Source organism: Onychostruthus taczanowskii, unplaced genomic scaffold, assembly GCF_017590055.1.
Source record: "Onychostruthus taczanowskii isolate IOZ18803 unplaced genomic scaffold, ASM1759005v1 scaffold22, whole genome shotgun sequence".
In the NCBI taxonomy this organism is placed as follows: Eukaryota; Metazoa; Chordata; class Aves; order Passeriformes; family Passeridae; genus Onychostruthus; species Onychostruthus taczanowskii.
In genome coordinates, this window is record NW_024499462.1 from 12,800,096 (window position 1) to 12,823,773 (window position 23,678).

The 23,678-nt window shown below is 40.5% G+C and overlaps 2 protein-coding genes across 11 annotated transcripts in view; one reads left to right on the forward strand and one right to left on the reverse strand.

Annotated features, from left to right (window-relative positions):
• Window positions 1-13,177, forward strand: part of PPP3CB (protein phosphatase 3 catalytic subunit beta) — a 50,577-nt gene extending 37,400 nt beyond the window's left edge. For 5 of the 10 annotated variants that reach the window (XR_005952680.1, XR_005952684.1, XR_005952682.1 and 2 more), the window contains 4 exons: window positions 1,149-1,703; window positions 3,379-3,437; window positions 4,039-4,110; window positions 9,367-9,735. Coding sequence is in view for 3 of the 10 variants with exons in the window: in XM_041404801.1 (XP_041260735.1) it covers window positions 1,149-1,327 (179 nt within the window). In the remaining 7 variants the exon portion in view is untranslated. Of the gene's footprint in view, window positions 1-1,148; window positions 2,839-3,378; window positions 3,438-4,038; window positions 4,111-9,366; window positions 9,736-13,078 lie in introns of those variants that run through there. The other 5 variants (XM_041404801.1, XM_041404802.1, XM_041404803.1 and 2 more) reach the window with 3 other exon arrangements.
• Window positions 6,431-19,691, reverse strand: ANXA7 (annexin A7). The gene is made up of 13 exons (XM_041404804.1): window positions 19,618-19,691; window positions 18,091-18,148; window positions 15,083-15,299; window positions 14,655-14,756; window positions 13,433-13,473; window positions 13,064-13,166; window positions 12,686-12,780; window positions 11,900-12,013; window positions 10,509-10,679; window positions 8,846-9,016; window positions 8,663-8,738; window positions 7,309-7,421; window positions 6,431-6,788 (listed from the first exon to the last, which is right to left on the reverse strand). Exons 2-13 carry the CDS (start codon window positions 18,145-18,147, stop codon window positions 6,666-6,668), a joined length of 1,383 nt encoding a protein of 460 aa, XP_041260738.1. The 5' UTR covers window position 18,148; window positions 19,618-19,691; the 3' UTR covers window positions 6,431-6,665.
• Between the last annotated feature and the right edge of the window lie 3,987 nt (window positions 19,692-23,678).

The following is a 23,678-nucleotide window of genomic DNA, read 5'->3' on the forward strand; positions in this document are numbered from 1 at the left end:
TGAATATCATTTACTGTTCAAAATTATTTCTAGTATTTATGAGACATTAAATTGAATGGATTATTAGTGCTTCTGTGCTAAATAAGTGATATATACATCCCTTATTAATGGTATTGAGCAAAATGCCATCAAATTATTTGGTTCAGAGTATTGAACTTCAGATTGTTTTTCAGAGAGACTTTAGTTTCTTCTTGTTCAGAATTCAATGAAATGAATGACAAACAGCATAGCCATTGAGAGAGCTGCCTTTGGGCTTTTTCAGATTTAGCTGCAAAGCACCATTTAATGACTGTATTCTTTGTTTTTTTAATTAAGGAAGTCAGATCTCCAAAAATATAAACAAGTGCCATATTCTGTTCTCACACACACCTGCAAGAGGTCCTGTTGTTGTGAGTGGAAAGCTGTACTTAAATCTCCAAAGAATTATTTCATCCCAAAGACTTCAGTCTTATTATGTGGTCAGCCATTTTCAGGTGTAAATTCAACTACAGACCTCATTCATCAAAATAATCAGTAGCAAAATAATACCTATTTTCTATACTTACTTTAAATACATCTGTATTTAAATGATACCATTGTTGAACCACAGTGCTAACTTGGTGATTGTGGTCGTGTCCATTTCCATCATCCACATGATTAGCACAGTGTGAACCACATCCTGCAATTTTGCCTGCATGAAAACTGCAGGATCAGGCCATTGGTGTGTGTGCAGGATGTAAATCTGCCACTACTTTTGTAACCCTTTGCTGCTTTGCCTCCACTGCACTTGCTGTGCTGCTTAGATCATACTGACATTGCCCTGAGGAGAAGGGGGATGTTAAGATGAGCCCAATGAGTTGAGCAGCAAAAGCACAGCCATGATAGCTGGCCCCACCAGAGACACGCAGAAGCAATCAAGTGGGCTTAAACCCCTTGATTCCTGCTTGCAGAATATTTGCCATACTTTGTTCTTTTTGTAACGAACTGAAATAATGATTGCCGTGCACATTTCAGGAAAGCAGGTAGAGAATCTTTTAGCAATTCAGTTGCAGGGCCATAAGTTTCTTTGGCTGATTTTTAATCTTTTTTTAAACATCATTTGTTAGAAAAAGTATATGCTTTCATCTTATTTTTCCATTACTGACATATCAAATTTGCATTTTGTTAAGCAATACGAGGATTCTCTCCGCAACATAGAATCTGCAGTTTTGAAGAAGCAAAAGGTTTGGATAGGATCAATGAGAGAATGCCACCAAGAAAAGATGCTCTTCAGCAAGATGGTATTAATACTGTAAACACAGCAAATGCCAATGGAAACAATGGAACTGGCAACAACAATGCACAGTGACCACATCAGCTTCTGGTTTACTCATGTCCTGGCTGAGAATTCCTAGATTACTGCTTTTTGATGTGACAACAAATGAAATAGGGGGATCACTTGAAGTGACTACTTAACACGAGGTGGAAAACCATCTGACTTGATCCCACTGAAGAGAGACCATCATGCTTTTGAGACAACAGCCCCTCTCTTACACAGTGACCCAACCTCCTGGGAGCGTGTGCCTCACCTTTTCACACAAACATCCATCACTGGCTGCTGCAGCTTTGGAAGAGATCTGGGGAAAGGATCGGACTGTTCTCACTTAAGCACACCTAGACTAGCATCTTACGCTTACGTTGTCAACACTTTTAAGTTTACAAATGGGATTTTTCTTTCAGTAGAGGTAGTTTGTTTGTTTGTTTGTTTGTTTAAATCAGACTTTCAAGTACAACCCTATGAGCTAACTATTTATTAATGGACTTTGGTTTCATTATATGTCTTTAAAATTATAGATTAGAATGGTCTTAAAATATCTGAGGCTGCAAAAACTGTATTTTAAATAACAGAAAAAATGCCAAAACATTTCAGCTGGTCATTCTGTAAAATGCTGACCTCAGGTTTACTCCTTTAGATGTTGCTAATTCTATATTGTATTCACTGTATTTTTTAGTTACAGCTTATCAGAAGATTTCTATGTAGGAATGTTTATTACTTGAACACGGATTTAAAAAAAAAAATATTTAATTTAGAAACTTTTTTGCCCAGCTTTTTCAAGACTTTTCCCCACCTTGAATTTAAAAAAATATATATATACTAATTTTAAAAGTAAGAAAAATATGGAAGTGTTAATTTTAAGGTACTTTTAATTGAACTTTGTACATTGTTTAAGTAAATTTTAATTCATATCAAGTCTGTAAAGCTTGGCATTGTATTTTGTGTATGCATGTTTTCATTTTGCAAATATTTAATATATAGACCTATGATGTACATCTATAGGTTACCTAGATGTTATAGGTACTTTTAGTTTATTGTGAGTATTACGGTTGCATAAATAGCTAATAATCACTGGGCTGAATAGCTGCAAGCTTTTTTATTATTTTTAAACCTGTAAAGGAAACTGAACCTGTATCAGACATACTTTTTGTTTAAGCAAAGCAGCGCGTAAGCAATTGCTGTGTTCAACTGCTAAGGCATTAGTGAAAGTGTAAACTTGAGACTGCATGTACTATGGTATCTACAGGACTGCTTGGTTAAAATAAAAATTGAAGCCCTGTGCTAATTTGTTCACAAATAATGAACTGTAATGATTGCCAGTGTACTTTGTTATATATTTTGACATTTGCTACATGTCCTTATCCCCTGGAACACGACTTGAAACTTATGTCACTAGAGTTCATCTCTTTTTTTTTCTTTTTCTTTGCCATAAATTACAATCTGTACATACCCCTAAGTTGGAAATTTTGTGCATGTTCCAAACTATTCAAGTATTTTATAAACGGTAGCACACAATAAATTTTGTGCATGGGCTGCGGCTCCTATCACTGTGTATTGGTTTTATTTGGCATACATAGGTCTAATCTGACCTTGCTAATTGTTTAGAAATAGTCTTCAATATTTAAGCCATTCAAAAAAATAGCATAAAAGGTCAGACTTAGCTTGCAGAGAACTAGTTGAATGTAAGCACTCACTGTGTAATTCAAATTTTATTCCTGCTGCTTTTTTTTTGCTTTTGAGTTCTCTCTCAGGAATATTTTGTGTGTGGTAAACCAGACATCCGTTTTTAGATTGTACAGGCTTGTCAGAGTAGGGTTAGTGGACTCTAGAACTAAAGATTCTTATGCATAGCTGTGTTTCATATGTTGGTTTGAACTAAACGTTTGAGTACTGAAGTGTGTTTGGGCTGCTTTTTGGACAGAGGGAGAAAATTGTTTGTTTTGGCCCTCTGTACACACACACAGATTAGCCTTTTGGCGTTTTCTTTTTAAACTAAGGACAAGCTGCTGAACAGGATGAGAATTAAAATAAGTGACACACTGTTGGTAAGGGGAGTTTTAATATTCAGTTTTACTTTATTGCAGATGCATTCTAATTGGAAATTCTTCTCAGAGTTTGAGTCCAGAAGATCAAGTTAAAAATGGTAAGTTTTTTGCTTTTTTATGTAGCACTCCTACCCTGTGAGCTGCACAGTCTGCATATGGTGTCATATTAGTGCAGAACAGAAACCTATTACAAAGTACAACTGAAATTTTATGATGATGGTACCTTTCTTCTTTTAAATGCTAGTGGAAAATGTCACAACCTCACCAGAAAGTATTTGTCCTGATTAGACACTCAGATCATGGTTGTGATGAGGATTTTGAGTAGCTGGAATTGTGTATATGAAGAAAATCTAAATACAATCTTTATGTGGAAAGATCTCACTGTAATTGGAGAGAACTGGTTCTGATACTTGTGTGGCAGTAAGTGCCCAGCAGCAATGATATTCACTTCTGTGAGGATTCCCTTGCAGTATCTGTTTTGCTGCTGTAAGGACTCCCTTGCAGTATCCATTGTCTGTAAGTTTTTGCCAGATATGAAGGCAGATCTGCAGTAAAGGAAAATACACTGGGTAGTTGTTGGTCTGATTTCTCATGCTGTGTTTCTCCTGTCACCTTTTAGGCAAGTAGTCAGGTAACAGGGTTGTGTTTGGGGGTGTTCCTCTCTGTAAAGTAGGCACTCATTTTCTGTGTTTCTGTAAGGTGGAGTCTGGAGGCGTCTCTAATTCTTATATTGTTTGGGAGAAGAAATTATTTCCTTACTCCCAGAAAACTGTAAGTAGTTTGCATTACTTATTTTATGCTTTCAGCATTTTAAGGAGGGGAATTAAAAAATAAGTCACCTATATGTCCTTAGTCTGTTCTGGGGTAGGGATGGGAGAAGGCTTGGCTTTTGCAGACAAAGGAGACAGGCAGCCAAAGCTGTGAGAGGCATGGTAGGTTCCTGCTTTGGGCTGGAGTGGTCAGTGCCTCCCTGCCCTGCCCTGGGCTCAGCAGACACATGTGGGTCATTTCTTCCCTGAGCTGAGGGGCGAGACCATCAGCTGTGATGTGCTTACCTGGAGAGCAACATCAGCAAAGATTCAGAGGTGGGCTGGGGTCTCTGACTGCCCCAAGGAGTGTAGCTGTGTGTTGGTGGGACTGAGAAACAGAAGTACAGACCGAGCTGGGTCAGGTTTTGGGGGGTTATTTTCCAGCAGGGCCTTGTGCTGTCAGGGAACCTGCTGCCATTTGCTGAGCCAAATGGAAAAGAGCAGCCAAGTTCACAACCTACCTATATCCAATGCAATGGCAAACAAACACCTTCACCTCCCAAAATTACAGTGTGAAACAGCTTTCCTTTCAAAGCTTTTTAAATTAAATTGTGAAATGGAAAAGTTCCTCTACTCTTAAGTCCTGAATTGTGAAGATTGCCCCCCTTGCAAAAAGCCAGATGGTTGGGATTGAGGGCTGTTTTTCTCTTTGAAAGGGAGGTCTCTTCTGATGTGAGTCTGAACACTTTTGGAGGGAAGACCCTCTTAACAGCTTGCTTTTTTCTAATGTTTAATCTGAAAGCACTGTTGCATAATTTAGGTAGAAAATTAAGGCTTTTACAGAGGCAGGATAGACAATATCTGTTCAGTCTTTCCTTGCCTATTTTTTGCTAAAATTTGATTGTCAGTCATTTGGTTCTTGCTACCCATTTAACAATTTTTTGTTGTTAGCATGTAATGAAAATATTTTTGCCATAAAACAGGTAAATGCTTTACATTCACATAGAATAGAACATAGAAGCCTATTAATCTGTTCATTTTCCTGTGATAGTATGTATAAGCCAGATTTAATCAATATTCTGCTTTGAATGACAAGTGAATTGGTAGGGATTTTTGGTCACATAAAAAGACACATATGCAATAATATGCTTAAATTATTAAGTGTTAAGGTGCTTCACATGTAAGGAAGTTTGTTCAGGAACAAATAAATGATAACCAAAGCATATAAGAATCTTGGTCAAGCTTGGAAAGCTACTGACAAGTAGATACCTAAGTACACACATGTATATCTATCTCAGTGGATACTTGCACAAAGGATGACCAAAGTAGTGCAGAGTAGAATGTCTTCTAGTCTCTCCAAATCAACTTCCATCTATTTTGTATTTGAAATAATTAATCTGACCTAGCTGAACTGTATTTCTCAGTTAGTATCAGAAAAAGTTTATAGTCTAAAATCAAATTTAGATTGCAGACCACTGATACAAGTAAAATACATAAGCTTTTTTTGTATGATATATTTGATAATCTGTTGTGGTTGCTGTGCAAAAACCACTATGCTCATGCTGTGCAGAATGAAAGCTTTGTCATGTTCTACCAGCTCTACCAGCCCTAGGGACTTTTGTCTGATGATACTGGAAGAAGGTTTGTGCTGTTTGTGTGAGGGTGTCCTATAATATAATTGTTACTTGTTAAAGCATTGCTGAATGAACACACTGCTTATTACTGCTGGACTTGAAGCTTCTCTTAAATTTACGGTTGGGGACAGATTCATTGCAGCTTTCTAAAAAAACCAAATGTGCTGTTCAAAGTTGTTCTCTTTAAATCCTTTGAAAACATCCACATAGCCATTTTTATTGTGTAGGTCACAACTGCTTTGGATTGGATTTACAGGTTAGCATTAAATAAATGCTTTTTCATTGCTTAGTCATCTACTGTGTAACCCACTTCTTTACAAGGAGAGACTTCAGAATGAGATCCAAGATGATTTCTCCTTTCTATTGCCTTAGGTTATCATTACACTTAACCAGTAATTTAAGGAATTTAATAGATGTGTGCAGTCAGATTCTGCCAGGGCCCCTAAGCTGTCACTGTATTGTGACTTAAACTGTGCTCTTTCATGTTTTTCAACATTAGGATGGAAACACATTAAAAGGGGACAGGGTGTAAAATGCTTGACATCGCAGCCTCAGGCTGTCTTCTACAGTAAGTTCAGCAGTTTAGGTATTTCAGGAAATGTGTTGAGTGCTGGAGATTGATTTGGCTGAAACAGTTGACTCCCACAGACATGCATGCAAGAATCAAGTAGAGGGGAAGTGGTTTTGTCCAGGTCAAAAAGACTAAGGTTTAGGGTCTAATAGACAAGATATATCTTTTATTATACAATAAAGAATATTATGTGCTGTAAATTAAGGCATTGTAAGTGCAAAAAGCTTACTGAATCATCAAGAAGGTGTATTTGATTAGGCATCCTTTAAAATTATTCTTTTACAGGGATAGTTAGTATCTACTTAAAGCATGTTTCATGTCCTTCAGTTTGTTTCAAAAAAAAAACAAACCAAAAAACCAGATAATCCTCTTCTATTGCCCAACAATTGCCAGCAGCAACTTCCGGTAATCACCACTTGTATCACTGGCTATCATTGTAGCCAATGTCTTCTGATACATCTGTGTGAACATCTGTTTAATTTGCACAAGGTCAATCTATGCAAAGACAAAAAAAGTAGAAAACTCAACCACAGCATATGATTTAAATCCTAGAGAGTCACCCCGCACCTCCTCCCGTGTGAATTAGAGATCACATGCCAAGGGTGAGATGTGCAGTGATTAACCCTGTGCAATGGACAAGCCAGCTGGTCCCTCCAAGGATAGAGGAGCAGCTCCCAAAGCAGAGTGCAGCAGTTGTTCCATGCTTTGTTAAGATTGTGCTGTCCTAACTCTGAACAGGTGAACTTCTCACCTGGAGGTGCTCACTTGCTACCTAGATGAGCAACAACAGTTAAAAAGGGAAACAAGCAGTTACTGCAATCGAGGCAGAGTTAATTAAATTATTATGGGAAAGCTGGCTTTAAAACTAATTAACACATGCATCCAAATGTGAGCCCCATAAAAGCTTCATGCAGTACATGATTTTACACCTGAGAAAGGAAGACTAAGTGACAAGCTTGTTTGGGTAAATGGTTTTCTGCTGCATGTGACTGATACACAGGAGAGAATTTCTTACCTCACTGCGAGTGACTACAATTCTGATGAGGGTAGAGTCATCTGTGCCAGCTCCTTTCATAGAATGATAAAGTCTTTCTGCAAAAAAGGCTGGGCGATTTAAAGCACATTGCACTGCAACAAAGTATATTGTTAGGATTAGTTCCAGTAATGTATCCTGTACAGTGACACTTGGCAGGATCAACTTGGCAGGATTTTTGCTGTAGACAACTAGAGGTTGGTCTTAGTGAAGATCCAGTTACTGTGAATAATGGGACTTGTTTATAGAGCTAAAGTTATTTTCAAGTTGATCAAATGAGTTACTCCTTCACACAAAAACTGACGGTTAGTAGCAACTAACCATAGTTAACTCCTCTGGAAGTGCTTTTCAAAACTCTCTGAAATCTTAATTCTCAATCAGGTAATTCAAAAAGAGTTCTCCTTGGATAGCTGGTATTGGGACACAAGGTTTTTTACTCATGTTCCATTGCTAGAATCTCACTAGGAAAAGTACAAATGTAGAAGGTTCTTAAGTATTTCTGTAACTCTTGTAGTTACAGAATAGATCTTGTTTCAGGTAGATTGTTCACACTCAGAGACAAGCCATAATTCTACCTGATTCTCAGACCTGAGTTTTTCCCATTAAACTCTTGAATAGAATATACTCTGGGAAGATTTTGCTTATCTATTATGGCTACAGAATTGCTGTCATTTGGGTAAGCACTGATATGACTGATGTCTCCAGATTTACTTACTAATAATTACTGATTTTCACCATCAGTTAATTGTGCTGAATTGTGTTGAACTGCTTTATTATAACGAGTCAGTAGGAAAAAGTGAATTCAAAACAACATCTTTTTTTAGCTAAGCTTGTCCTTAGCCAGAGCTGAGCTTTTTAGGGTAGATGGTGGTGGGGAAGGGGATGGGAAAGGAACTGTGCCTTCAGTAGGTTCATGTTGGCTCTGAGGTTATCTGTGTGGGTGGCTCAGCTGTCTCTGCTGAGGAGCTGCACACCCAGTCACGGCTCTGTGACACTGGTACCCCCTTTTGCAGAACTCTGAATTACAGAGCTACAAGCACCCATTACACTACAGTGACCCTTGCTTCTGAGCACTTGCCTGCCTTCCCAGAGAAGTGACAAGTAGTTTCCATGTGGCCTTTTCTTATTTTAAACTGACTTCTTCATGATGGCTGCTTATTTTCTTCACTTAAGTGCAAGATGAATCATTTGAATAGTTGAAGCTGCTTCTGTTCTAGCAGAGTCTCTGATTATGTGATCATTTGCCATATGGCCAGTGCTGAATTGGATTTTTCTTTGGTTACATTTAGATTTAATTCTTAAAGGATAAGGGGGGAGGGAAGAACATACAACTTACCAATAGTCTTCAAACCACGCTCCACATTTCCAGAAAATTCTCGATCAATGCTGCTTAATAAATCACGATTAGCAATCTACAAATAAATGAGATTAATATGTGTATGATGACATGCACTAGCAACTGGAAGCTTAATTTCAAATACATTGACTAAGCTTATTTGAAATCAGTGAAAACTCCTACCCTGGAGTATGCCTCAACTGTTGCTTTCAGCTGGGGAAAACTTCTGCTTGCCAGAACCATATTAAAGCAAGATTCATCAGTCCCAAGTTTTCCTTCACCGGCTTGGTACAGACGCTGAGCATCTTCTTGAGCTTTTTGATAATCCACAGTTTGATTCTCATCACGATTACCCTTCATGCAAAGACAAGAGATTTCAAATGAAATTTCACAGAGAAAGCTAGGCTTTAACTGCTTGCAGTATACATAGACCCCAAGCATATATCTTCAAAGCTTGAAGCAGAAAGAGAAGTAGTTTGAAATACATTACATTGCTTTAAAACTTCTCTTTGATTTAATATTCTTTATAGGAAATAGATACAAAAGTGGCTCAGAACCCTATCTCTAGGACATGCTTTAAACTGCAGATACACTGACTCATAACTTCACTCCTACAAACCACCTCATAATTCTAATTAAGTACTGTACTTAATTCTCTATTTTGCTTAATAATGTGAGCTTTCTCTTGATTTGTTTGTTTCTAGGCTTCAAGTTGCAAAGACTCTTCCCAAACCAACTAATGAATTATCTTACTGAAATGCATACCTGAAATATCTCAGGTTTCCCTCCTGTTTTATTTAGAAGTTGCTTATTTCAAGTAAGAATGTCTGTAGAAACCACGTAACTGCACTTGTGTCAGTAGGGCTTGTATGACATTTTATGTGCTTTGGTGGCTGTTTTGGCATTTTGCTGCCCAGTGCATGGATGGATACTGCTAAACATACTGGCTGAGTAGGCTGAATACATTCTCTCCAATACTGTTGTATCTATAGAGGTTAATATACTATTTAAATTATGTGGTTGTCAGTTATTGTAAACTACTGGATTTATCAAAATAAAAATTAGCAGCATGAGCTTCTCCAGGTTTGCTTTCTTGTGGATTTTGACTTTTAACCAAATATCTAGAGCATAGCTGAACTCTCACAAAGGAAGAAGCCAATGAGATAGAGAAGTGTCCTAGAAATTCTAGCAGAAATAGGCAAATTGATCAGAGAAATATGGGAAGTTGCATTAGTTACATATTTCTTCCTAAATATGAGTAATTGCAAGTTACTATTCTTCAACACAAAATGAGCCCTAGTAAATGATATGGGATAAAAAAGCTCCAGTGGTCATCTGAGTTCAACAGCAGCACCTCCCCACACTGGTGACATAAAGAGAAGGCAGGCTATGGAGTAACTTGAGGGGGAAGTTTTGCTCTGTGGCATGTCTTCTCTTGTTTGTAGGGATTCTCACAGGCATTCTACATACCACAGAGATTATCCAATTAGCTTCACCCAGATTACTTCGTTAACATATGCAAAAAATAAAAAGCAGCTTTCTCTAACGGCAGCGTAGAGCACTGTTTTAGGGAACCACTGGGTTGCATCTGCACAGTATTTCCATGTAAGTTCTGATATTAATTGAGGGTGCTGAATTAGGTCACAGAATTCATCATGGATTTGTAGATAAGAAGTATCTCTTGAGGAGGGACTGATGTGTCATATCTTAGGGAATAAATTCATGACCATGGGCTAATTTCTTAAAAACTTGTCTCGTGCTGAGCACACACAGGCTATTTGTGGAGCCCAAACACATCAGACTGTACACTGTTATCTTGTTAAAAAAAAAAGCAATTAAAGCTCACTTGGCACATAGATATAAGTAATCGTTCAAAGTGTCCTGAAGTGTCTGATCTGATGTCTTGTTCAATGTCCCTTCCAAATTCTGATTTATAGCAGTTCACTATTTCGCGAATCTCCTGGTTTGTCCTTGTGCAAAGGATCTCAATCAGCACACTCTCCTGAGTGCCTGCTCCCTGTAGGCAGAGAAAACAAAGGCATAAATACAGAGCACTGTGTGCAGTTTCCTTCAACTGTGAAATAGGGCAGTCATCTGGTATTTCAAAATTTAATACAATCTAGAGTGTAAGAACAGTATCCCTGCAGTGTGAAAGCACCAGCTCTACTGTATACTTAAAATGGAATGAAGATTCCTCAAACTGGTGCCATTCTGCACCAGTTCAGAGAAATACCCCAAAACTGTACCTCCACATCAGTGGCACTGGCCAAATTTAAATGGAAAATGGTTTAGGAAGGAAATTCTTTGGCAACCTTAACCTGGAAATTTACCAAAGGAAGGTAAAGCCTTATAATAATCATTGAAGTCAAATGTACAAATGTAAATTCTGTTATGGTCAGTACACAAGTGTGTTCCCTATCCAAATATGGCTGCTTCCACCATGTAGAACTTTTTATAGAATCTTCCCTCTCCCCAGGATAAAAGTTAATTGTGATTTCTGTGTACAGAGGGATCTTACTGGCATGAGCATCTCAAGATGTAGGTGAGTCTTCTAGGTAATCTTATATTATGAATTTTTGAAAATGGTTGAGTGGCTATTCCCCATTAAAGGCAGATCTTCATTTAAGCTCCACATTCTCTAGAAGGTGTGCATTCATACTTGGGTTGAGTTACTCGTTTCCACTTGCCAGCTGCTGCAGCTCAAGCGAGACATTCCAGTAAACTGGATGTACCAGTTTACCTGAGTTAAAAGTTTAAACCATCTAGCTCACCTAATCTCTAAATGGTGTCTTTATATTTCAACAGAAACATCCATCATCTGACTTTAAGAAATTATTTTTTCATTGTCTTTTGGAGGGAAAAAGGGATAATCCAAAAATACCCTTCGTTAACAAAGGTTTGTTCCTAATAAGGAAAGGCATATAGTTTAAACAGTGGTTATGGTTTTAACAGCATACTGGCCCTTTCTGGCTTCTAGCAAAAATTATGCCCAAGTTGTAGAGAACAAGGTTCTGTCCTGCAGCACTTCCTCCTCTACTGAATGGACATCTGCCCTGGCTAATTGGCTAATCCTGCAAAAATTGTCTGGAACTGGGGGATGCAGCAGAAAGTAATTTTAAGCCCTGCAATCCCAGGACTTGTTTGACGCTAGTGGATTTTTCAACAATGCTGGGACCAGGTATTCTTAGATGAGCATTTTAAGGTAGTTTAAAACTTTCCTTTGCAGGAATACCATACCTTCATCGCATGACGTAAACTCCAGGCATCATAGTAGGTACTAGGCATGAAGAGGGCTAGAATCAATTCTTCCACATTACCACTTAACTCAGACTTCAGATCTTTAATTAAATCCTGTTCAGTTATAAACACAGAAAGGGCTTTGCAGAGTGTTAGGCATATATAGATTATGTACTGAAGAAAGATCAAACTAGAACTTACTTTTATGATTTATTTCTACCTTTCTACCTTTGTGCTGTTTTTCCTGTAAAACTTTGTTTTATTTCTTATTAACAACTTCCCTCAGCTCAACTCTTCTCCGTTATCTCCTCACTAATGCCACAACTACAAAATTTCACTTTAGGTTGCAAAAATGACATGGAAGAAATTAAATTGTCCTGGAATTTTATTTACTATCCAATCCTCAATCATTTCTTAGTTTGTTTCTTGGAAAAAAAAAAGATTTCAGTGCTGGTTTGTTTGCAAAAAAACCCTCAGTGTCAGTAGTGTCAGACACTAATACAAGGGCAGTTTAAGCTTGATTATTTTATGTCAAGCATTAGAGAAGCTTCTTGTATGGTCAGGGACAGAGACAGCCTACAGCCTTTCCCCACCCCTCCTTCTGCCAGGTATCAGGACAATCCTATATCAAATACCAGCTCTCTCCCAATACATAAGGAATATAACCAAAAGAAGTGCATTTAAGAAATGCACAAATCATTCCCCAGGACTAAAATGCAACCAGGCAGTCAAGCAGCAGGTGAAAGTTTGAGTTTGTTTCCTGGTTCAAAGAACTAATGAACATACCTTGCCATACATAGTCTTGAAAGCTGCCTTGATTTTTTGCCTTTGATCATTGGAGCGGTTAGCAACAACATTTATGATGGCCTGCTCATCAGTTCCTTGGAAACAGAAAGGCAATGTCATGTAAGAATGCAATATAGTCCCTCCAAAACTGCATTTTATACTGTTGCATTTGGGCATAATTAAACAATAAGATGCTGTTACTTTAGTCCACCAAATTGTCTGTGTAACTTCATCTACTAAATAGCCCCGGCCATTTGGAAAGGTAACTTTTGAAAAGCTTGTTGGGGGGAAGTATAGTTAAATAAACACTGAAGACAAGAACAAAATGGCATTAAGAAGTCAGATCAATAGGAACTAAAGCTTCTATTTCTTACTTACCAAAACCCTTCATAGCTTTGCGTAGGATTTCTGCATCCCTTCCAGCATCGAAGTTTGGAGCAGCTTGAATTGTACCCTGGGTATACTGAACCACTGCAGCAGGCTGAAAATAAGAGTCACAGGTAACTAGATATCTACAAAATGAAAATTCAAATTAAAATCACAACTCTGCAATCAGTACTTCAGAAGGAGTTCCCCATTAGTTCTCCATTTCTTCCTCTAACACAGAATCAGGATATTACTCTGAGGGTAGATGGAAACTCCTGATGCAGAACAAAATTGAAGCCTTTGGAAATCAGCTGTAAAAACATTAAAACTACAGAAGCCACATAAGATTCCTTATAGAAAAGAAAAGAAAACAGCACATACCGGACCAGTCATTGGGGATGGTACTTGTCCACCAGGAAATCCTAGTGAAAATAAAGAAAAGGTAGGAGAAATTAATTAGGTCTTCTCTTATTATGGAAATGCCATCTAATCTGAATATAAAGTCAGACCTACCACTGCACACAACCTCTTTCCTAATGGTACCTACCACAATCAGTAACTGAATTTCCTCCCTTGGGGATTACAGGAAGAAGCAATCACAGATGCATTTTGGTACACACACTAGCAAGGCAATTCTAAAAATACTAAACTTACTGGTGCTGTGGGAACTGGAAGGATCTCTCCTTATGAAATTCTGCTATTTTTGACAGAAGCCAAGATAGCCCAAACAAATGAAGAATGTGTGTTTCAATGTGTGCTCTCTTTAAAAGCTTATATACATTTTAAAATGCCTAGCATGTAAACAATAAATATTCAGAATTCATTGCTGCAAAAAGGATTGAAGGAATGTCATTTTGTGATCAAAAGCACTGGTAATATAAAAGCTGAAACTATTTTTTTGTACTGGAATTTTATTTTTATTCATAATATGTATGCACATTCCTTATCATTTTAATAGCAACTGAATACCACGGTTAACAGAACAATCATAAAACAAAAAGGTTTTGCTGCTTTGAACTTCTTTAAAACACAACTGATACATTCCAGGACATCATCTCTAAAGTACCTGAAAATCATCTCTAAGGTAAAAGAAAATCATCTCTAAAGTCTTTATATATCTCTGTATATGATTTTCTAAAAGAAAATCATCTCTATAGCAACTGACCACTCAAAGCAGTACAAACACTGCACTGCTTTTAAGCAAATGTGTGCATTCTCCTTTTCTCCAGTGTGTCAGGAATCACTGTGAACACACAGATTTGAAAAATGCAATTGACATTAACAGAACTGCTAGATATGCACTGAATGTGTACTCTGGGTTCCACAGTTCTCATCAGATACTTGCAGTTTGAAAAAGGGTAAGCACCTAAACCACTACATCATGACCATTATTCAGGGACAGCCGTCCCCTTTGGATGTAGCACCTACAGAGATGGTTCTCATCAGCTCTTCAGTGGCCTGGTCAAGAAAGGTGGCAGGAGGTGTGCTGCATACAAACCTCAACAGCTACAAGTAACGAAGGTAAGGGCTTAATTTGTTACTACCTATCCTGGAGTCTCTTGGTTTAACCATGGATGCTTGAAGTTTCTTATATATGACATACCTGGAATTTGTGCTGGTCCACCTCCAGCATAGCTTTGGGCAGGAGGCTGCTGTGGATAGCCACCAAAGCCAGGCCCAGTGGGAGGCACAGCAAAGCCAGGGCCTGAAGGAGCCAGGGGGAAAAAAAAAACCACCAGGGTTTAGCACACTTAGTGTTTTGTACTTGACTTCTTGATACCACAGGAGCCAGGTTATTAAACAAAACTACTTAAGAGACCGGTTCCTCCATGTCTGTGCAGTGACCCAGAACCACCAAGGCTCTGCCATCAGCATGCAGGTATTTACTGCTGGATGGCAACCTGGCTGCCTGCGTGCTGCTGCCTGCACCCATCACTGAACAAGGCTGCTTTTCTTTACTATTTCTGACAAGCACAGGGAATGGTTACACTGGAAATCGCTCCTGACTGCTACTCTAACAAAGGATCTTACCTCCAGGATAAGGTGGCATTCCTCCAGCCTGGGGAGCTCCAGGGAAGCCCCCTGAAGTGGGATAGCCCCCTGGGGCAGGATACCCTGCTGCCCCTGGAAACCCAGCATTTGGTGGTGCTGCAGGATAGGTCCCTCCTCCTGATGGAGGGAATCCTCCAGGAACAGCAGGATAGGCATACTGACCAGCTGGTGGATAGACAGACTCCTGTCCTGTTGGCTGAAACACAAAAATGGGATGTCTGTACGCCTGTTAACAGCACACTGGAGTAAAAACTCCCAAGCTGCCAGAATGTCCATGTGTATAATAACAATGTAAATGACACAATTAGCTGTAGGGCTTGAAGCAGCAGCAGAATTCCTGAAGCCTGGATGGGGTCCTCCTGGTTGGGTGTTCTGATGCATCTCCTATGTTGACAGGGAATCAGAGTGCTGCAGGGCGGAAGTCACCTCTGGATGGCCTGTGATCCCATCCACCCTCAAAGCAGGGCCAGCTTTGGAGCTGGGTGAGCTCATGCAAGGCCTGATAGTCAAGTTTTCAGTATATACAAGGAATGCCAAATTCACAGCCTCTCTGGGCCCCTGTTAAAATGTTTGACCACTCTCCTAGAGAAAAATGTTTTCCTCAAACCAAATTGCAATTGCAACCTGTTATTTGCTAGCTGCCCTTTCACTGTGTACCTTTGACAAGAGTTGGCTCCAATATCTCTATTGCTCCTTCTCACCCAGCAGAAGACTGAACAGATCTGTGCTTAGCCAGAAATGTGCTTAGCTGCAAGCACCCTAGCAGCCTTCCCTACACATGCTCCTCTTTGTCTATGTCTGTGTTGTACTGGGAGGCCACAACCAGAGTATTGCAGAGGTGCTCTTGCTAAAGCCTGCTGTGTCATTAGCCTTCCTCCCTGAGGACTGGCAGTGCTGAGCCCCACTCGACTTGTCAGCCACTGCAACTCCTGGGCCTTTACTGGAAAGCTGCTCTTTCTGTCCCACACAAGGAGGAGGTGAGCTCAGCTCAGCTCTCTTTGAAGCATTAGGACCTCAGCTCCTTTTAAAAGACTTTTAACAGCAATAGTAGCTTTGAAACTTCTGCCTCTCTTGCACAAATAGTATTTTCAAATGTTACAGGGTAAGAACTTTTTGGGGTTTTTTTTCCCATTTCCTTTGGAATCCAGGTTATAAAGCATTGACATTCAATGACTAAATCTGGATCACTGAGTCAGACTGAACACCTCTTACAGGTTTTAAATAAAAAGAACTAGTCCAACAGCTATATATTTGTTTTGCTACATGGATGATTTATCAGTCATACCACAAAGGTTGCTATTAGCATCAAGATATATTAGGAATATTTACTTGAATGACCTAGATCTCTAAGGGAAAGCCCTGTAAGGTCAAAGTCATTATACATGATCTGAGAAATCAAGCATTCAAAATCAGCTTCATAATGAAGCATAATGGATGGACCCATTACTCACTTGCTGGGAATCATCTTTACTGACTAGCTTTAGAAACACATTACATATAGTACACATCATTCTTGACCCCAGAAAACAGAAATAAAGTGCACAGCAGAAAAGCCTAGCTTAAATGTTCTCAGGTTTGGCTGCCCCAAAATTTCTACCCCCAAATTCCTGTGTGCAGGCTATATAGTATTCTTCTCCCCAGAGGTACAGTCTAACACTTCTCTGCCTGACTCAACAAAAATATTTTATTGGAATTCAGATTCATAAATCCAAAATTAGGATCCTCAAAAGCCCTGCTCAGATTACTACCGGTGCTGCAGAAAAAAACCAATTTCACATATGCTTTTTGAATTGGTTTTCACATTGGGCATCATTAATGAGACTAGAAAATCATTGATAACAAGTCTAAAAGACCTTTTAAATTAATTCATTGAAACTGGCTATTTTTTAGATGCTAGCCAAGCAAAAAATATTTTCAGAAGTAGTTAAAAATAAACTACAGCTAAAATCCTGAGGGTTCAGCAGAACCTTAAGTGAAGAAAAGAAATCCTGGAGTTAATAGTCTTGTTTCTAACATGTTTGTCTTTTTGTTTGACTGACTTTAGTGTTTCAGAAGAAGTAAGGGTAAATTGTAAAGTAAAATCATCAGAGAATTTGTTGCATGTATTTATATGTATACATTTATATTTTGCATGTATTTATAGCTTTTCAGTATCTTAAAGGCATTTGGGCTGAGATCCGTGCCTAAGTCTGGTTCTGTACTACATAGAACACCAGTAAAATTCCCAATTACAGCATGGCAAGTGCCATGGTCAGTGCCATAAAAGCACAGACATGAATCCAGCTTTGAAAAATATTGCAGGCATCTCAAAAAGACTGCAGTACCAGCCATACCTGATACAATTCAGCCTTCCATTAAGTTTCCTTAAAATTTTTAGTCCATTCAGTTGTGAGGTGAAGGTGGAACAGTCCTTGGATAGGATAGTTAAGATACAGTGTCCTCTATCCTCAGAAAAACATTTCCTTGGTGTTATATGAAAACTGGGCTCCTTGAGTGAAGTGTTCCAAGCTCTTCCTAATGGCTGTGACCACTGAAGCTTGTTGAACATCTCTGTTCATCTGCGATATGGCTATGTGAGTATTTCATACAGATTGGTTCAGAGATTACTTCTAACCCTACAGGTAAAAGGCCTCCTATTTACAGAAGAAACTTTAAAAAAAATAAAAATTGTGGAGATGAAACAGCTGTACTTAAAAACCCAAACTCACAAAATAAAATAAAACCAGACCAAAGACCTTTCTGGAACAATGGGCATCACTAAAAAAACTAACCTTCCTTCTTGGAATTCTTGTGTGACAGCTGTAAAGTCATCCCCAGAGACATACAGAGGAAAACAAAGACCATAATCACTAGAGAACAGGGTACATGAACTGACTACTACTATTTACTACTAGCTACTGTTTACAGACACATGGAGCACAGTCAGCAGGGGTATTCACAGAACACAAACGCATTAGGAATGCAACACATTGAAGAGCCATACTTACAGGATAACCTGGGAAAGCAGGGTAGCCATCAGAAGGGGGGTAACCTGGGTATGACATTCTGGGGAAGAAAAAATAAAAAGGTATTTCCACTGTGAAGCACTATGTGTGAGTTTGTAGTAGGTATTTGCTTGCCAATTATCTGTTAAATCACTTGAATAATCTGCTGTTAACCTACGGAACTTTTTTTCCTCTCCTACATCTGACTACAGCAATCAGAATTCAGAAGGGAAGCATCTTCAACTTATAGTAATTACAGTAATTAACTATCATTCTTATTTAGAGTCAAACAGACATTTAAGCATGGTAAGAGGCTCATGCTTTCAGAAAGCTCTGAAATACAGGATGCACTTTGAGGTGCCAGCAGGAGGGAGCTTGAACCCTTTGCCAGGACAGAAATCATGCAGGTTTCTGGACTGCACCAAGCACCTGTATCCATCATCCTGCACTGCTCTGCTCACAGGGGTAGTGCCTGGGAGAAGAGCAGTACCCTAGCTATGCCATGTAAAATGGTAATTTGATAAGAACATGTATAATCCCTCAGCATTACTTCATTTGTGGAGCAAATGTCTATTTCCTGACAGTAACTGTTTATTTTAGTCACAATTTTAAGAGGGACTTGGGGAGTAGGGGTAGAGATCATCTCATCCTGCATGTTGCCAACCAGTTGGGCAGGGAGATTCGAGACCATTAGCCAGGTTATGAAACTTTTAATGACGGGGGGAAAAAATGGACTTTAAATTTGGCACAAGCATCCTCAAGTTGAACAGTGGCTCTGACATAATTACTTTCATAACCAAAACAACAACGGATTTTTTCCCGTCAGCTGTCGTTTTCCCCGCTGTCCCCGGATGGGCACGGGGCGGGTTGAGCCGGGGGCCGGCTGTGAGTCAGCGGCGGCACCGGCCCGCGGTCGAACATCAGCGGGCGCGCCGCGCTCCGTGCGCTGGGCGGGAGCTCAGCCGGTAAACACCGAGAAGTCTCCCAGGCTGCTCCGCCGGGACCCCCCGGCCCGGCCCCGCATCCCCGCCGGCACCGCGCCCGCCCCCGCTGCCTTTAAGGGCCCCGCCTGCCGCTGCCCGCTCCGCTCAGGGCAGTCACGCATCGCCCCGGGCTCCTCCCGCTCCCTCAGCCGCGGGCCGGCCCGGCGAACCCTCCGGCGAGGTGGAGCTGCGGGCGGAGGCAAGTATCCCGGTGTCCCGTACCTACTTCTCCCGAGGCCACCTGACCTCGTCCCCGCTCCGCAGCGCCAGGGCAGCCCCCACCGGGAGTGCGGCTCCCTGAGGCAGGCGGCACCTCCCTCGGCCGGACACCTGCCGAGCCCCGAACCGCGGGCGGCCGCGGCTCCGGGAGGGCTGCCCGGGGCTCCATCCACACGCCGGGGCTGGGGCTGGGCCCCCGAGCGATGTGTGAGCAGAGCCGGGGCTGGGGCCGAGCCCCCGGGAGGTGCGAGCGGAGCCGGCGGGGCGGGGGCGAGGGGCGCGCGAGTGGCGGGCGGGCGGCTCCTCCCTCCCCACCCCGCCGCCTCACCTGAGGGAACTTGCGGAGCCTCCGGCCTCTCTCCGCAGCCACACCGCAAAATGGAGCCTGTGCGGCCGGCGATGCCCGCCCCGCCCCCGGCACCGAGCCCGCCCCGCCCGGCCCACGGGCCGCGCTCCCCGCGGGCAGGGGCACCGCGCCCGGTGCCGGTAGTGACGGCCCTGCCAGCGCAGAACCCTTTGCTGTCCGTCTCGCTGAAAGGAAGCTGTGAGATGCCCGGTTATCTCTCGGGACGGACCAGAAGTAAGCTCACAGGCGCAAGTGCCACGAAGGCAGAGCCACTCGCCAGTGACAGGGGAAGCGTTCGCACAGGAAGCGCCCGGAGATGCTGTCCCACGGGAGTCCTTTGCCACCCGGTAGGAAAGGGAGAGAAAAGTCCACACTGCAGTTTCCCTGTAGCACCACTGCAATGGAGTTCAGCCCTAATGCGCGTAGTTTTAAGTCAAGTCTGTAGTCCAGTAACACATGCGTCTTTAGATCAAGATCATTGTTCAGTAGCTGCAGGGAGTCCATCAAGTCACCCAGGCCACCAGAACTGCGTGTAACAGGCAAAGAATATAAAAGACCTAAGTGCATGGAGCTGGAGGAGCCGCTCCTTTTGCTATAGTTACTGAAGACCAGGATCTAAGTCCCAAGAGGACGTAAAGGTAAGATTGACTGACTACTACATACATTTTTCTAGAAAGAAATCTTAATTATAGTTATTTGAATGTAATTATGGGGAGTGCACTTACTGTTTTGTTTCTGTCTGTTGTAATGTTTATTAATATTATACTTTGAATAGACATTACACACATGTACTCCTTTCTTTACCTGGTGGTCAATTATTCATAAGACATTCTGACTAACAAGATACAAATTATGAAGGATTCACCTATAATATTATGCACCAGTTACTTGAGGTTATTCAAAATAGCCCCTTTTTTGTTTATGACAAACATGTTAGCAGTTTAGAGATCATTCCAATGCAAGCAGCTTTGGTTCTTTCCTGTAACCTGGTGCAGCACTTCAGCTCGAGATGAAATAACAACCACTGTTCTCTTTGTCCATAAAACAGCGTGAAGTGCAGACAGCAGAAAATAGGTGGGTAATAATTTACCATGCTTACTTTCTTCAAATGAAGAGCACCTAAAGCCACGTGAATCTAATACATTACCTATCCAGGAAAATCGGGCTTGTTCTCTCTTGCTTACTCAGAACACATCAGGGGTGGCTTTAAGAATTTAATCCTCACAGCATTCTTCAGCTGACACTCCGAGTGCATATCTGCTTTATTTCACCTGATAAGCACATTTCTTTCAGGACAGGTATATATTTTAATCCTTGTTTCCATGGGAACCAAGTAAATTTATAAAATACACTGTTCTTTATCTTTTTCATTTAGTGGACTGTTTTGACTTAAGCTACTCAAGAAAAGACAAATTTAAAACAAATTCCTTTATTTTTGTGTAAAAGGAAGATGAGAATATTTTTAACAAAATTACACATGTCTGAAGAATCTGTTAAATGCACTGAATGTTTATGTGTCAACAAGAATATTTGGATTTACTTTTTTAAAGCATGCAATGGAACAATTGTGGTCATCTAATTTCACTCTGTATTTAGGGAAATCCCTTGGCTTGTTACTTTACCTTGAGCCCCCACATTTAGGAAAGCTTCTAAAACCCCATGCAGTGTCAAGGCAGCTTCTCACTATTAGAAAATTCAAGTTTAGGGGAGAGACAAACTTTTGTTCTTCTCTTTTGTTATATTCTTGCATCTGATCCTAGAACATGGTACTGGACAGAATTCTGGTCTGGAGTGACTCGGCTCAACTACGTAGTGTTGCTGAGTGCTGTCAAAAGAGCTGAAACCACCTTTTTTTCCAGAGGAATTTATTGTTGGTGATGTAGGCAGCTAAAGCATTGCTGCTTCTCTATGTGTCCTGGTTGGAACATTATTTCCCACTTAAGTAATATAAAGTATTAGTTGTGCTGTTCTACTCAGCCAATATAATGAAATTAAAAACAAAGACTTTCCCCAAGTTTGTTGTAAGAACTGGTCAGCTTTGAACCATAGGTCAAAGTGTAACAAACCCACAGGATGCTGCAGTGGCCCAAGTCTACATTGTGCACTAAAACCACTTCTCCTGTTAGACTGCCTTGTGACTGCAGTTACTGAAATGCACAGTCCCGGTGAGCTGTTGGGTCAACCTTCCCGGTGTGCAGGGAGCAGAGCGAGCCAGGTCCCTCGGGCGGCAGGAGGAGCGCAGGGTGTGGTTAGCTGCTCAGGGCAGGCGCTGCCCGGTGAGTCACGTTCGTGCTGCGCCCGCCCTGCTCTGAGCCTCGGGCTGTCGCACCACCCTGCAGAACCGCCGACCAGTCTCTGGTTCCCTTGTGAGGAAATTGAAGCGTCACCCTTCATCAAAGCGCAGGACAACAGCAGCTTGTTCTGCTTAACTGTTCTAGAAGGGTTGTGTGTCTAACATTTTCACATCAATTTTAGTCATTAGGATCGAACCCGTGAATTTCAGCTATAGGTGGCGTATGTCCGCAGGTTCACAAAATCGCACACCCAAACACTGCCTCCTCTTTGCAGCTGCCAAGAAACTGAAGTGACTCAACTAAAAACGCAAATTTAGTGACCTTCATCCCAGTACATGGAAATAATCACCAAATGAAGTTGCTATTCTGGCAGCAAGGATTTAAGTTTCAAATTGCAGATAACAATGAGGTTTGTTATTCCAAACAATATAGATTTTTTTTCTGCTGAGTCTCATTGGTTAAAAAATAGTGGACCATTACCACCTCCTCCTGAATTATTATGAAAGCATTCCCTAAATATAAATATTATATTATTCCCTAATATAAATATTATTAATAAGGTAGTCTATAATCATGTAAGTATTAATTTTGATAAACACAGCAGTCTTACTGTTCCGGGAAGATGTCAGAGCAAAGCATAATGTCTGTGGGCTAATTAAACTGCAGCTTGTCCAAAGTCACCCTGCTCACTGCAAAACCCATCTTCATTGCCTCTGTACTGCCCAGAGGTGCTTGGCTGAAACCCTTCTCCTTTGATGAAGCTGCCTGAGATTGTGTCTGAAAAAGGCCCAAGGCAACAAGATGGATGGACTTGATACATTCCTCCAAGTTATACCAAAAGAGAACAAGAGAATTCATTGTAACATTAAACTCTGTTCTGAATATTATTATGTATATTGAGGAAAAGAAATGTTCAAGAACTTCATGCTTAGGTAAAAACCCAAGATGAGCTCAACTAAGCCAGGATTAAAAAAACAAATTTGAAGATGTTAAACATTTTAACATTCTTAATAATTTACATAATTTGAGCCCTTAAATACTTGAGTGTTGGGAGCTGGTAAAAGAGTTGTTCGAACAAGGTATTTTAAAGCCTAATATTTACCAGGAAGATATGCACACTGTCACAAATAAATGTAATACAGTAATGTCCAGGAATTTATACTCATTCATAGAAGTCATATAGGAAAAGAAAATGCTGAATGCATTAGAGGATGGAAGTTTTTTATTGTTTTAGTGAGATCACTAGTAGAACTCAGTATAATATATAGAAGAATACCAGAGAATTATCTGTCTTGACTGTGTGAAACTAACTTCGTCAGTCATTTGGAGCAACACATTCTGAAGAAACACACAAACAAAAGAAAAGGAGAAAGTTCCCTAATTAATTCATGCAATTTACAAACCAACACAGAGTTAAAGCTTGAAATCCTTGGTGATGTTTCTTGACTCCCAAGTTTTCCCCACCGAATTTTCTACTGAAGTCCAAGTTTTTAGACAGGTTCTGTAGAGTGGAACAATTCTAATAGAATACCTTTAGTAATTCCTCTCAACATTTTGCAATTCTAGAGAAGGAATGCCTTCTAGGTAACAGCACAGCTCAGGCTTTACAATTAAGCAAAATGATGCATTACACTTGTGCTCACAGTGTTGTCCTTCATAAAAGTGGTCACTGAAATTTGAAATCAGACATTCAAAACTCCAGAGTCAAAGTGAGGATCACCATGTGTACACTCACAAGGACAGAATGGA